The following is a 16,224-nucleotide window of genomic DNA, read 5'->3' on the forward strand; positions in this document are numbered from 1 at the left end:
GTTTGGGCCACTCTGAGCACTCATTGTGGGAGAGTGATGCTTTAGAGGTTCTTACTTGCAACCTATTTAAGCACAGCATGGCGCCGACGCGTAGCGGACACGCGCAGCGGGCGCACCGCTGGCGCACCGAAGGCGCGCCTAAGGCAAGCCCGTCTGCGCCCGTACGGCGGCCAGGGCCAGAGATCCTGCCCATTTTACAAGCGGATGTGGATATCTCTACAGTAGCTCAGAGCTGATCTCCCTTAGGCCCCCTCCATGTCATCAGCTGCACTGCTTAATGGCCGAGGAGCTTGGGGTGGAATATCTATGTTCGTGTCGTGGGTTTACCTTAAAGGCGGATAGTCCGCCCTGTGGCACCAAGAATGGTAACTTCAAATCCCCGCCAGCTCCCGCTGTGGTGGAATTAAAAGATGGGCTGATAAATTGTAGACCCATGCCTAAACACACGCTGGATATTCTCTAGTCTATTGAAGACAATAATTGGGACTTGTTATCCCTGACGGAGACATGGCTCCGGGATGACACTAACCCCACGCTGGCCGTGGCGATCCCAAATAACTACGCCATAGCCTGTGCTAACAGGCAAAATGGTAAATTGGGTGGGGGAGTAGCTATTATATATAAAACATGTTGGGAGCTGGTAGCCTCTAACTTTGATCGGTTAGATCACATCGAGGGCCTATCCTTTTGCATTATACTTTCGGCGTCTTCTTCCTGCTCAGGTCTGCTACTCTATAGACCCCCCCAACTCGTACCTTAATCAAATTCCCATCCTGGCTGATTACATCGCCCAGGCTAGCATACGCTATTCCAACTTTATTGTGCTAGGGGATCTGAATCTGCATGTGGATAATCCCACCTGTCCACACAGCTCCAACTTTATTTCCACACTGACGGGTTGTAACTTGTTAAAATGTGTATCCCATCGTACACACAAGGCAGGCCAGATTCTTGACTTGATTTGTACTAACCTACCTGAGATCATTGTTCATTTGCCCCTGCCGGTAGCCTGGTCAGATCATTTTTTGATCCCTTTTTATTTTCAGCTGACCAGCACCGGCAGAATCACTTCTATCCCTAAAGAGTTCAGTAGGAATTGGAGGAGCGTCACTCCAGTGCACCTAACACAACATCTTGGGGACTCCAAGCCCGCCCTCTCTAATGACCTTGAGGATAGTATTTCAAATCTAAATAAGTGGGTAGTTGATGCATTAGACTCTCTTGCCCCTTTGAAAGCTATAAAGTCCTATAGATCTCTTCCTTCTGTTCCCTGGTATTCGGAGGAGCTTAGATTAAAGAAAGCTGAGTGTAAAAAACTAGAGCGCAACTGGAGACTCACTTACTCTGCAATTAGTAAAGCAGATTATCGGGCCGTGTTTAAAGAATACCGTAAACTTCTAATTAGGAACAAAAGAGATTTTCTTGCTGATCGAATCAACAATGTCAAAAACTCCTCTAGGGAATTTTTTTAACTTGTAAAATCATTCACCGACCCTTCTGCTCTTACCCAGACGCATCACCCCTCACAGAGTTTATGCAACAAACTCTCTGAATTCTTTGAGGAAAAAATTTAGTTGATCTATTCTTCCTTCCCTGAGCCACGGGATGAATCCCTGACCAGCACGGATGTTCATCGAATGCCGATCACCAGTACTGTGTTCTCAGATTTTGAAAAGGTTTCTGCTGAAGCCTCTCTCCTTGAGTTACAGAAATGTAAATCAGGATCTCCAGGCGACCCTTGGCCAGCCAAACAATACAGCGCTCTTGCAGAAATCCTCAACCCCTATCTAAATTTTATTTGGAACGCTTCACTTACACAGGGTATCTATCCCGCAATTTGGAAACATTCTTTTCTTTTGCCCATCTTAAAAAAGGTGAACGCTGACCCTGTAATTACTAGCAACTACAGACCTATTTCGCTCTTACCTGCCCCTGCAAAGGTCTTAGAAAAACTAGTATATCAGCAACTGGCCGGTTTTATTTAGACTAATGATCTTCTTCATGACTCTCAATCTGGTTTCCGCTCCTGTTACAGCACGGAAACAGCATTGATTGAGATCTAAGGTGGTGTTGGTGCTGCTAGATTTATCTGCAGCATTCGACACCGTCTCTCAAGCTATCCTCCTGAATCGACTTAGGGATAATGGTATCCAGGGAACAGTGTTTAACTGGTTATCATCTTTTTTATCTGATCGCAAGCAACAGGTCCGAACCCACCCTTTCACTTCACCTATCAAACCCCTAAAGTGGGGTGTGCCGCAGGGCTCAGCCCTGAGCCCGCTTCTTTTCAATGTTTACCTGACCCCTCTGGCAGAATTGATTTCTAAAGGTGGGATCAAAATAATATCTTATGCGGATGACACCCAGCTGTTGTTCACCTTTCGGGATGTGTCCACCTCTTCCTTTGAGCCTCTAAAAGAGTGCCTTAGAAATATTGCAATGTGGATGGACCGTAATTTTTTAAAACTCAACGCGGATAAGACTGAGATCTTATTTTTTAACCAACCGTCTCCCCTCTATTCAATCTTGTGGTGGTCGGCGGAATTAGGCACTGCACCCCTACCTAAGGACTCAATTAAGAATTTAAGCATTAGATGGGACAAGTATTTGTCCCTGTCTACGCAGGTCCAAACGGTTTCAGCCACCTGTTTCGGTAAAATTAAAACCATAAGAAAATTCATTAACTATCTGCCCAATGCATCCCGTAAAACTGTAGTACATGCGCTGATAACCTCCCATCTGGATTATGCTAATGGACTTTATTTGGGCATTTCAGTGGGCTTGCTCCGTAGACTTCAGACTGTTCAGAATGCTGCGGCACGCCTGATCTGCGGGGTCCTGCTTCGTCATCACATCTCTCCCTTCTTAAAACAGCTTCACTAGTTGCCCATTGCCAAGAGAATAGAATTTAAGGTTTTGACCTTAGCCTTCCGGGCTTATCATGGAAAAGGACCTCTTTATCTAAGGAGGAGACTACGTCCCTCTCATCAAGTTAGACTCTTACGGTCCAATAACAAACACCTTTTTGTCAGACCCCGGTTCTTAAAATCTAGAATGGGAGGCAAATCTTTTGAAGTGGGCGCCACTCAATGTTGGAACAATCTTCCCCTTCACCTTTGCCTGATTCAGTTGGATCTTGAGTTCCGCAAGTCCATGAAAACATGGCTTTTTCGCCGCTCAGACTAATCTGGCACTCTCTTGACCCTGATCCGTGTGCTTCAGCGCTGGGTCACCCCGTTGGGGGTAGCTATGCGCTTAATAAAATTCTGTTTATTATTATTATTATGCCAAGTGCTGAGGACTAGGCCTGGACTTTCTGGGTGAGCCGCACTAAAGCTTCACGGACTCCTAGACAGGCGAACTGCACACAGATTCCATGTCTGGAGGGGCGGCCCACTCGCAGAGAATTGCAATCAGTTGGACTGAGAAAGTCAACACACCGCGAGCCATCAGGGGGCAAAAATGGCGAATACTAGGCCCAAAAGGATCCCACCATCAAGGACCTCTTCACAAAAATCCCCTCCCAAGTGAGCAGGCCAGGCTCCGGGGGCGGCTTCACAGAAACGCCAGACGATGGGAGCAGAACATGGGCAGGAAGCAGGTGAGGAGGGTCCGGTCACCCGGGGATTCATGGAGTCTCTCTTTGGCGTCTTGAGGGACGACATTGCAACATTGAATACGGAGATGGCGAATGATGTGAGGGACTTGCGCCGTGAGGTGGGTGAACTGGAGCAGCGGGTGGACTTTGGCATCACCAGAGAGGAGGAATTGGAACGATGCCGTAGCAAAATACTTGAACTCAAAGACCGTAATGTGGACCTCAACTACTACCTAGAAGACCTAGAAATTAGGTCCAGGAGATCTAATATAAGAATTAAGGGGGTTCTACTTCAGGCAGATGGCAATCGCCTCGAGGACTTTGTTACACGGCTCTTCCGCCAGATAGTCCCAGAATTGAAGGACGCTGAGGTCCCTTTGGATCGCACACACAGAGCAGGTCGTCCATGCTCCTCTCCAGGTACCCCCTAGGATATTCTTACATGCCTACACAACTACTGTCAGAAGGAACTTATAATGAATGCGGTATGAGACCAAGCTCACGTCATGTTTGAGGGGATTAAGGTGCACCTATTTCGGGACCTCTCTTCTATCACCCAGCAGCATTGTTGTAATATGAAACCAATTATAGATTTCTTGAGGGAGAAGGGTGTGCGCTACAGATGGGGTCACCCCTTTCCTGTTGTGTCCGTATGGAAAGGTGAGACGGGCTTGACCCGCACCCCTCCGGAGGCAGCAGCGATCCTGGGCCTCGACCTGGAGCAGGGCGACTGGGCCGATCGTAGGGGGTCCGACTCGCGCTCCCAGAGGTTCTACTGGCAGAAGCGACTCCCAAAACTCGTGAGCAAACCATCCTCAACCAAGAGCATCATGGAACGCTCTTCCCTGCTTCAACACCTTACAAAACAAGACTGCACTGGAACAAGAGGAAGAATGAAGTTCTTGGAGGCAGGAACACAAAACCCAAACTTTGTTATCATGGATTAGCCTGACCACGGTGAAATCATGGTACAAAAAACAGTGGTCCTGAACAAATTATTGCTACAACAGAGCAAAAGGCTCTCACTTAGTTATATTATTTACTTATTCACGAGCTAAATAGAAAGGGAGATTTTTTGAGTAGCTCACAATATTAAATATAACATTCCAACATAAAAAAAAAAAAAAAAAGCGTGGGGGGGGGGGGGGGGGGGGTGTTGGGGGCAACATCCAAAGTCTAAATCACCATACATTTATTTTCATTTAGGCAATTTAAATTTTAAATTTCAATAATATACAACACAAGGTTGCTCCAGAGGGAACGTGCATAAAGCAAGAGTGCTTTCTATTTAGCTCGTGAATAAGTAAATAATATAACTAAGTGAGAGCCTTTTGCTCTGTTGTATCAATAATTTGTTCAGGACCACTGTTTTTTGTACCAAGATTACACCCAGGTCCTTTACCCCATTTTTGTAATGACGGCGAAATCATAGCAGGCCCCAATTGGACACAGATCACGCACACTGCCTGTCCGACTCCGGGCTCTGCTTCAGGGTTGAACAGTGATATCAGCGTGCGCTAGCGGAGGACTCCTTAGTGTGTCAACTTCTTAGACAACTCACGAGGCCTGCCGACGACGTGGGCCCCTTCTACGTATACACTAGTTTTTCACAAATTGATGTTGTTGTTTCATTGCATGTTATCTTTAAATGAAGCTCATACACCACCCACACTCACGATTGTCCAGATCCAACAAATAGAGGGGGAACACCGAGTTACTTCTTAGAACCGCTGCCACGCTCCACTTTAACACTTAGTCGTGTTAAGGGTGGTTAGCCTTAATGTGAGGGGCCTTAACTCTCCGGCAAAGAGAATAGCACTTTTGACACAGCTAGAGGCAAGGCAATGTGATGTATGTCTCCTGCAAGAGACCCACCTTGTTAAAAAGGATTGGAGTCATATGCGATCTAGGTGGTTCGACTGGCAATTTTGGTCGACCGGACCAAGCAAGAGAGCAAGGGTTGCTATATTACTCGCAACACAATTCCAAAGCCAGGTCACCGACAGACACTCTGAGATCACGGGCCGCATGATAGCCTTGTAAATCGCCCTCCCTCAGTGCACCATAACGATTGCAAGCCTTTACGCTCCCAACGATCACTAGGAATTGTTCATCCGTGAGGCGATTGGGTCCATCCTCACTATACCAGATGCCAATGATCTCATTGGGGGGGAATTTAATATAGTCGAGGATACTTCACTAGACAGGCACCGCCATAGAATAAATCAAACAGAAGCACTTACACCCCAGGGACTTCAATGGCTTTCGGATGTGGGGTTGGTCAATGTCTAGAGAGCTCAACACCCCACCACGAAATCATACACACACTTCTCCGCTGTACATCCGTTGTACGCCAGAATTGATTTTTTCCTAGTCTCCACCTCGCTGTCGCTTTAAGGGTCGAAACCAAACATTGAGGTCATCTCACTCTCTGATCATTCCCCTATCTCCCTGGTGTTGCGTCTACCCCCCAGCGATCAACACTCCAAAACCTGGCCCCTCAATCCTAAACTGCTTTTGTGTGTGCCCTAAATGTCGAGGAGGTTTGGGGGGTAATCCAGGACTACCTCGCTATCAATGACAAGCCCCACGTAACGATCTCGTCTCTGTGGGACGCACTCAAAGCGGTTGTGTGGGTAACCTATATAGCAATAGCGGCAAGGCACAACAAGGAGCGCAGGGCCAATCGTGCAAAGCTAGAGGGGGCGGTGGAAGTACTGGAGGAAACACACAGGCAAAAGGCGACAACTGACTATTGCTAGAAAACAATTTAAGGCCTTAGACCTGGACGCAGCTGAGTACGCATTACTCCACACAAGGCAGAGATATTATGCAGGAGGGAGTAAAGCAGGTAGATTGCTTGCGCATAGACTACGCACCCAAACACAGGTTCGCCGCGTATAGGCCTTGACGGACCACTCCCCAAGCCCCCTGACGAGACATGCAGCGGAGTTCGGTTCATTCTACGCACAGCTCTAAAAAACAGAGAAGCAGCAGCCCATACATCACACCGCCTACATAGAGCAGGCCCCCTCGACCAAGCTGACGGAACAAGTAGCCGCACCCTTAGAATCAGACATCACTGATGCGACTGGGAGACTCCAAGTAGACAAAGCCCCGGATCAGGATGGCTTTATAGCAGCCTTCTATAAAATATTAGCCGAGCCTGACAAAGTATGAGGACGGCTATAATTACTGTCCTACCAAAGCCTGGAAAAGACCCACAGAAATGTGCTTCATATTGCCCTATATCCCTCCTAAACGTAGACGCTAAATTGTTTACAGGGATCTTGGCCAAAAGACTGGGAAAGTATATGTCTGGCCTGATTGACCGAGATCAATTGGGCTTCATTCCAGGACGCACATTTGGGGACAATACAAAACGGATACTGGCCCTTATTGATAAAACCAGCCGCTTACAGACGCCTAATCTACTCTTATCAATAAACGTTGCGAAAGCGTTTGATCGGGTGCACTGGCCCTTTCTGCGTGAAGTGCTGGAGGCAGTGGGCCTGGGTCCGCACTTCCGCAAGTGGATATGGACCAGCTATGGGGACCCCTAAAGCTCTTTTCTGTGTCAATAATACCCTATCCCCAGTTTTCCCAATCTCGAGTCGAAAGGAACACGACAGGGGTGCCCCCTCTCCTCCCTCCTATTCAAGCTCTATATGGAGCCGCTAGCAGAGCGGACACGAGGACACCCTCTTGTTGAGAGAGTGCGGATGGGTGGCCAGGTGCACAAAATAGCATTATATGGAGATGATGTGCTGCTCACTATAACTAAGCCCTGCAAGTCGTTGCCCCCGTTACCTGAGGAACTGGCGGAGTTCGGGGAAACGTCCGTATTCAAGATGAATGCCGCCAAGTCCCAGAGCCTTAGCATCACTATCCCGCAGGTAGAACAGACTTACCTAACAGATATCTTCCCTTTCTCCTGGGACGCACAGGGTATTTCCTACCTGGGCATCCAGTTATTCTCCACCATTGACAGGGTGGTATCACAAAACCACACTACTCTGTTGGCTACGGTGCGCTCACTCATCCAATCGTGACCTGGAGGACCTATCTCATGGTCGGGGTGAATAGCGGCGGTCAAAATGACTCTATTACCCCAAATGTTATATTTAATGCAGGAACTAGCACTGCAGGAACCCCCCCCCCCCACACTGTGATAAAGAAATTGCAACTATCGCTAGAGTCCTTCATATGGGGTGGTAAAAAACCAGGATGGCTAGAGAGAGAGCATATCTCCTGGTGGCTAAGGGAGGCTTGGGGATACCCTGTATGATACGCTACTACCAAGCGGCACAATTGAGATTTTTAGTGGAGTGGCTACGTCCGCTTACGGAAAAGCATTGGTGCTTCCTAGATCAGGGAGTGGCTGGCATCCACATGTGGAAGGTAGCCTGTTTGCCGCGTAAGAACCGCCCACCAGGAGTGTATATCTCCCCAGTGGTCCGGGCCACAATGGGAGCATGGGACAAACTGAGTGTCTCCAAGGGCCTTACCACCCCGATTTCTCCACTCACCCCAATCATAGGGAACACATACTTTCCCCCCGCCATGTGTGGCACAGCTTTCTCCCAGTGGCAGGAGGCGAACTGTAAATGTATAGGAGATCTCTTCAACAAACGGGGATTACGAGATTTCCCAGGGCATCAACAAGACTATGGCCTCCCGGACTCGGAGAGATGGCGATATGCAGCGGTTCATCACTGGGTGACGCAACCTGACACGAGACCCATGCTAGGAGACCCCTTACGCAATTTGAGCGCTGGCTCCTAACACGGAGCAAGGACCGGTGTTTGCTCTCCGATGTCTTCCTTTCTGAATACTTCGATTGCCCCCTTATTATCGCCAGCCAGATCCAGATGGGAAACGGAGTGTGAACACACTTTCACAGACAAGAAGTGGACAGACATCCTGCAATGAGCCCGTACATCGGTGCACAGTGCAGCCAAGAAGGAGACCCTCCTAAAACTAGTGTAGTATTGGTATTACACCCGCCCGCCTGGTCAGGTGGAAACAAGGTTGTGGTGACAAATGCTGGTGTCACTGCGGCAAAACATGTACACTAACATGTGGCACTGTCCCAAACGACACCGCTGTTGGGAGGAGATATTGGCCGATATAGATCAGATATTTGAGATCGAGTTACCTCGCTTGCCTAGCTACATCCTCTTGGGGCTTACTAACGCTTTGCCCAGGGGGAAGGCTATCACCCTAGCATTGTGTGCTGCTAAAACCGTTTGGCTTTCCTGATGGGGGAGTGACTCTATACCCACACACCTAGACTGGCTGCACCAACCCTGGGACCTATTAAGTATGGAGAAGCTAACAGCAGTTGTGGACCACACACTTCGTAAATTCGAGAAGACATGGGGCCCTTGCCTTAAATATTTGTCGAACACCATCCGAGAACTCACTTGCCCGATATATTTACACATTCTGCCCCTCACAGCTGGCATGCAGCCTGAAACTTAAGTCACATTGGGGTGGAAGCGGGACTACACTGACATCATTACGGAACATGCGGGCATGGCTTGAACAGTTACTTTATTTGATTTATCAGTATAAGTTGTTGGTTATTACTATCTCCCTACTGCCCTTCCCTCCCCCCTCTTTTTCTCCGCTGGCCGTTGGTTGTAGGCGGAAGATTTGTATAATTTTTCTTCACTGTCTTAACGCAAAACAGTAAAAATTGATACAATCCTAAAGTACTATGGGGAACAAGTAAAGCCTCAAGAAGCATGGTAGTTCTCTGAGGAGCAAGACAGGCCTCAAGCAGCAGGGCAGTCCTCTGGGGAACAAGGCAGGCCTCAAGCAGCATGGCAGTGCTCTGGGGAACAAGACCAGTCTCAAGCAGCAGGGCAGTCCTTTGGTAGCAGCAGGGCAGTCCTCTGAAGAACAAGGCAGGCCTCAAGCTGCAGGGCAGTCCTCTAGGGAATAAGAAAGTCCTCCTTCTGTAATGTCCACAGGTCAAGGGGTGTACTGAAGCGTTGCTCAGAGGGCCCAATAATTAAAACTGGTGCCATTCTTTGAAGTGGGGAAATGTCTATGCTACCCCCACATCTAGCTTTTGAAAGTTCTTCCCTTCTCCTGCCAAGTAAGGCTGCAAGAAATTTGGGGTGACATTAGACTAGTGTCAGGTTATTTTGTGTGTGCTGGAGACAAAAACTTTTAAATGTAGGTGGGGCAGGAAACAGCTCCACCCCCAACCATTCTGGTAGAATGACCTGTTCTGTCCACACCTAGACCTCTATTGTTCACTGTCGGGCCTCAATATGCATTCTTAATGGGGAAGCCATTAACAGGCCTAAAGAGTAAAAACCTCCTAAAAGGCCTCAGAAGCTTTTGGGCTGGAAAATGCCAACTTTGTAAATGTGGTGTTTTCAACATTGCAATCTAAAATCCGACGTTACCATTAAAGAGAATTTTAAATTACAATTCAATGGCGTCCAAACATGATATATCTATCTGCTACCAATCAATTGTTAGCACTTATTAAATATTGTAAGGTAACCCAATGTTATCCAATTGGAGAAATAGCCTCACAGTAGTGAAAAACGAATTTAGGATTTTTTCACTGCCAGGACATGTAAAACTTCAATCCACATGTCCTACTTTTTTAATTCAATGCACTCTGACCTATGGGCCTTTAGGGCCTACTTTAGAGGTGACATATGTTTTAAAAAGGAAGGCTTAGGTCTGGGAAAAATTTATTCTGCCAGGTCGAATTGACAGTTTAAAACTTCAATATAGGCTGCAGTGGCAGGCCTGAGGCAAGTTTTAAAGTGCAACTTTAGGTGTTGGCACAATGAGTGCTGCAGGTCTACTAGCAGCATTTAATTTACCGGCCTTGGGTACATGCATACATGCAGTATCACTTTACTATGGACTTACAAGTAAATTAAATGTGCCAATTAGGTGTTGGCCAATTATACCATGTTTTAAGTGGAGAGCACAAGCATTTTAGCACTGGTTAGTGCGTAGAGCCCAATGCCAATAAAAACGAAATTCAGAAAACGGGAGGGGTAAAAGCAAAATGTTTGGGGGTGAACCTGCAGAGAGGGCAAAGTCCAACAATTTGCCACTTTAGACTGTGGATGTCATCTCCACGTCCAGGCATCCTTCTACTAACTCCATCTACACTGGCTGCTTGGACTCATTTGTGGCCTGATGTAGAGTACTCAGCACAGACCCTTTACAAACCAATCTGGTAGATGTATTGTTGTTTGTTTTCTCCTTGGCCCTGCAAAGTCTTGCAAGTTATTTGTTGGCACTCTCGGCTTTGTTATATATGCTGGACCATCTGTCCTTGTTTAAATCATCTGCTATGATGTCTTTTATTAAAGGGCTGTTACGCATGTTCTCTCCCAAACTGTTTGTGATGCCACACTGGGATCTCAATTTGATCCTGACTTTCTTTATGCATACCCCATTTGAACCCATACATAGCTGCTCGTTGTGCCTTCTTACTCTCAAAACATCATTACGATTGCCTCAGCTCGTCGCGTGAGCTCCAGACTCTATCTGTGCAGCTCCCTTTTCCAGCTAACCTGGTGTTAAGACTTCTTGCCGAAAGTCAGTTTCAAATTGGACAGTCCATCACCCTTTCAACGTTCTTTGCTTCTCCTCACCCCTTGAAAGAATATGAGAGATTCCATCAACTGGATCCCAAGGTAGCTTTTATATTGATCACACCAAAGACCATTGGGTAGATGATCATAGATTAGTGGGGGTCTCCAAAGCAAAGAAAGGCAAGCAGTGCAGAAAAGAACTCTGGCACATTGGATAGTCCTCTGCAATAGGAAATATCCTCCCAAAGGCTGAGGGCTCATTCCACCAGTCACAAGTCTGCTACCACTAGGGTGGCACAGAGTGACTGTTCTCGACATCTACCAGACCACAACGTGTACATCAGTGAACACGTTCATGAAGCATGAGTGCCTTGACAGCCAGGCTCAATACAGGAAGTACATTTTGTCCATTTGGTCCTGCAGAACTATTTGGTCTGAGCCCACGCCACACACCCTCCACCTTTAGGATGCATATATTTTTAAGGTGAGGAATCTGTGCTTAGAAGTACCTATCACAAGAGCAAGTTACTTACCTTTGGTAACCCTCTTTCTAGTGGTTACTCTATCTAACTGCACACTCCCCTACTGCCTTCCCACCTCCCCTTTCTGTGGCGTGGGTTTCTCTTGAGTGCCCTGTATACTTATCATGTACTGTGAGCAGTTGAAAGCTGCTAAGAGTAAATGCCAGGTACTATTTGGTTATGTTTGTTTCAGACTTGTTCTTCCATCTTTTAACAGAATACATTTAAGGATCTTTATTACAACAGGTTCTGTTGTCCATTTCCTCACAGGCAACCAGTGTCAAGGACCACCTCCTACCAGGTAGCGTTAGTAGACTGGTGGTGTGTAGACAATGATAATTAAAATGAATTACTGAACTTTACTACTGGTAACTTCTGATTTTTATTACATTATTCAGCTGTTGTTACAAAGAGAAGCTGCTACTACGAGGAATTTAAAGGAACTCTGTCTTAATTATGAGCTCTAGTCATGTGGTTTACAGGGAGAGTGTGAGCTACTTGAGAAGAAATCTGAAATCCAATGGAAGCCAAACTCTCAAGATATCACAGCATTGCAGATTCACAGATGGCTTAGACATGACACGATCTACAAAAATTGAACAAATACTCCACTTACAGTACCGCGGTATCCAGACACTCCAGAGCCACAGTGTGTGCAAGGGCACAAGTTTGACAAGACTTCAACTTCAGTACCCCAAGCAACCTGGCATTTCCACCACCAAACACACGTAGAGACGTGATAGCTCAGTGGGATAATGCACCCTGCAACAGAAATCCACAGCTTGCCCCTTTGAAGCCTTGTAGGGAAGGTAGGTGCCGTCAGCATGCTAAGACCATCCAAACAAGTTTGGCTGTGGGGAGCAATGACAACTCCTACCAGTCTACTCAAATGTAATCCTGCCTTAATGTATTTGATTGTTAAACAGTTTTATGTTTTGTTTGTTTCAGTAAATGTTTAAAACCGATAAGTAAAACTATTTCATTACCTTATCTTATTCATATGTACTAAAACGCTTTCTACCAGCGAATATGTTTCGAGAATTGATTATAATATAGTAGCAGGTTATCATAGAGTGGGTTTTTGTTTAACATTTCACAAAATAGTCTCATTTTCTTGGGATTAACTAACAAAGAAAGTATGCATGAACTTGTTAACAGTTAAATCATTTCTTAGTGATGCTTTCTTTAATTATATTTACATTTCTACATTTGAGGAGGTTTGATATTTGCTCTGCTTATTTGGTAGTTAGACAATGAAGCCCACTGCCCCCACCACCGACCCAATAATTTTCAATAAGTCCAGCTATAGTAATGATGCCTGCCTGGGCCCCCACCTTTGTCTTTCAAGAGATTCATCTAATAGAAGTTGATTTTCAAAGTCCTTTCTATTAGGTCCTGTATCAGAGCCCCTCATGTATCTGGAATGTGGTCCTCCGGCATGACACCTATACAACACTCATTTGTGGATTTAGATAACATCTGAAATATTGTGGACTGATGCTAAGCATTACCTAAAGTACGTGACACGTGCATATTGAATTGTTTGTAAACTCACTGAATGTTGTTTTCCAAAATGGCCAATAAATAGGAGTAAATACAGAGATTATCATTTGATTGCTTGGTTACAATACAGTATTACTCAAATAAGGCCTTCTTTTTGCTTCCTTTGTTATTGTCAAATATAAAGTAAAATGAATGTGTTCTTATTGTTTCAGGATTATATGACGATCAGAACAAAGATGGATTTTCAGTTGTTTCCTGAGAAGAATGCAGTGAAGATGCTGGTTGAAAAATGCGGTCTCAGGATTTGCTCAGAGATGAGTGATTCAATGGAAATTGAAGGGGTATTCCCTGCACTGGCAAAACTTAAGACTGAACTGCTTCAGTTGTTGTCTGATAGAGAGAGCCTCCAGCCTTCACCAAGGAGCACATACAGCGGCACTCTTGTAAAACAAAACTCAATTACTTCAGAAATGGCTGGTCACAGAAGGGCACAGTGGGAAAAGGAGAAGCGAGCTGCACCACAAGGACTAGATCAATATCCTGTTGGAAATGATTGTATTGGGACCCTGAAAGTGAACGGGTCGCCAATCAATAACTGCTCTTACGATTATAGGGTGTCACACTTAACTAGGCATGGAGACTCTCTCTCACTGCCAGTCCCTGTTCAAGGTAACAGGGTGACAGCAGGATCAGAACATGCAACTTATGCTGGTGGTCAGGTGCCACTGCTTCATGAGAAACAATTTGATAACTTTCCCTTGACTCAAAACTCAAAAAGTAACCAACGTCCCAAAAGTAACTCGTTTGAACATTATTCACCATCCTTAATAGTACACAGTAAAAATCCTTTGAGTGATGAAAGTTTCTTGGTTTCCATGGAAATTTCAAACTTGCAGCGGCAAGGTAGAGTCTCGGATTGTATAACGGTAGATAAATACACGATGAAATACATCGAAGCTTTTAAAAAAGAAGAGCTAGATGTGGTTCTGAACTCTCCACTAGTTGAAATTAGTTCAGTGGCTCAAGGTGAAGTGAGTCTCGTAACATTAACTTCAAATTGTGCAACTTCTTCTGAAATGGAAAATATTTTAAGGAAATTTAGAAATCTCTTATCCATTACGGAATCGAGCCTCAGGACTCAAGATGTCTTTTTTTCGGGACTTAGTCCTGAAAAGAAGCTACTGATAATTGAAAGAAGCAAGGAGTTAGCAAATAAGTACAGTAGTATGGCTGTGAGCTATAACGACAGATTGCAATTGATTGGACCATCTCAGGAAGTTTTCTTGTTAAAGCAAACACTGACAGATGATGTTAGCCTACTCGGAGAAAGCCATAAAGAGCATTTAGCTGGAACAAGGGGCAGAAGAGATAGGTCATGCCCTGCTTCAAGAGAAAAGAGAACTGCAGCTTCAAACTGTGCCAATGGCGATACCCACAGTTATCCTGCAGTTCAATCTAGAGCTAGAGGCCATGAGATAGCTGAGAAGACGATCTACCCAAGTTCAACAGACATGGAGGCTCATAAAAACAAAAGGTTACAAAGGGGGAACTCCCTCGAAAGAACGACATATAGAGAGGCACAGAGGGCCCCAGAAGTCGGTCAGGTCAGTGATCTGTCCAGTCTTAACACAGGTGAAAGAGGAAGGGAAAAAAGCAAGAATTTAATAAAGCGAACATTATGTAAATTTGATCATGACAAATTCAAAGAAAAATTGAAGTTGGCCAAATGAAAAGCATTAAGACAAAACAATTTTTCTCCAAGGTTGGATTTTTCATAGATTTACATGCTAGAATCATTTGCTGAAGTCAGGCTGGGAACCCTCGGTAAATCAATGTTAACATAACAGTATACACAAACACTCAAATAACATTGAAACAGCCGTAGACTACATCTATCTAAATCATGTTTTGACCCAAACCTCTCCTAGTCAGTTGGAGAGACACAGCGCTTCACTCCCTCCCAGAGGTTTCACTTCTTACATTTTTTATTGTGCGTCTGGTGAATGGATAAAATCCTCTCTGCACTTCTACAGAAGTTATTTACTGTCACATTTGTATTTTTCATCTTTAGGTTTCCTCCCCTCCACTCTTGATGCAAAAGGTGTGACTTTGGCACCAGCAATACATCCACAAAAGGAGGCCACAGACATATGTCTACCATTGCAGACACTCTTTAAAAGAGGAGCATGTTTAAGCCTTATGATTCCACTGGTGCCAGGAAGGTATTTATAGATGGCATTTCTATAAAATGCTTACATTATCTTCACGTGGACCTGGACGGTGTCTGTGCCTATGTGCACTCCTAGAAACACAACAGATTTGGTGGATAGCAGATTAGATTTTGCTGCATTCACAGTTAGCCCAAATTAACTTAAAATATGTAGTGTTCTGTTTGTCGTCATTCCGTTCCTGCCCTTGCTTTGTGGGTACCTTTATGAGCCAGTCGTTCAAAAATGAGAAAACTTGCACTTATGGACAATGTTAATGGACAGCTGCTTGAGCTTAGTATTTTGTAAAGACTTATGTTGCTAACGCGAGTCTGAACTTCAGAGCCTTAAACTGAAAGTGTTGTCCGCTGGTCATGAATTTAAAATATTTCCAATATAAAGCATGGATACATATGTGGAAGTAAGTATGTGCCAAATCTAATGCAGAGAAATAATGGATTCTATTGATGGACTGAAGGATGTCTAACAAAGCACCCATTCTCACTCCTTATTTCTTGATTAAATTGTTAAGCACCCTCAAGTCCAGATTAAAGTGTAATTCTCTTTATTTTTTTCTTGATGAAGAAAAACGTTGAATACAATTCTTGATTTCTTTGGGCTTTTGATATGGACCCCACCGCATTTCTGAGGAGCAGCTTGAGGATCTCTTTGTGAAGAACTTTTAAAGGAAGGGACTTCTATTTTCTGGGGAGTTGAGAAGGCTGTCTGAAGATGAACTCTATTGATAGGCCAAACCGGATAACCCAGCGCTTTAAGGTGATTAGGTCCAGGCTGGAAGGAAGATCCTTATCTTT

The 16,224-nt window shown here is 45.2% G+C and overlaps 1 protein-coding gene across 2 annotated transcripts in view; it reads left to right on the forward strand.

Annotated features, from left to right (window-relative positions):
- The window catches only part of LOC146796173 (uncharacterized), a 244,237-nt gene extending 228,282 nt beyond the window's left edge, over window positions 1-15,955 (forward strand). For both annotated transcript variants that reach the window (XM_085628575.1, XM_085628576.1), the window contains one exon: window positions 13,415-15,955. In XM_085628575.1, coding sequence (XP_085484701.1) covers window positions 13,415-14,932 — 1,518 coding nt within the window. In that variant the 3' untranslated portion in view covers window positions 14,933-15,955. The remainder of the gene's footprint in view (window positions 1-13,414) is intronic.
- Window positions 15,956-16,224: the final 269 nt, after the last annotated feature.

Source organism: Triturus cristatus, chromosome 10 (genome assembly GCF_964204655.1).
Source record: "Triturus cristatus chromosome 10, aTriCri1.1, whole genome shotgun sequence".
NCBI classification, from domain to species: Eukaryota; Metazoa; Chordata; class Amphibia; order Caudata; family Salamandridae; genus Triturus; species Triturus cristatus.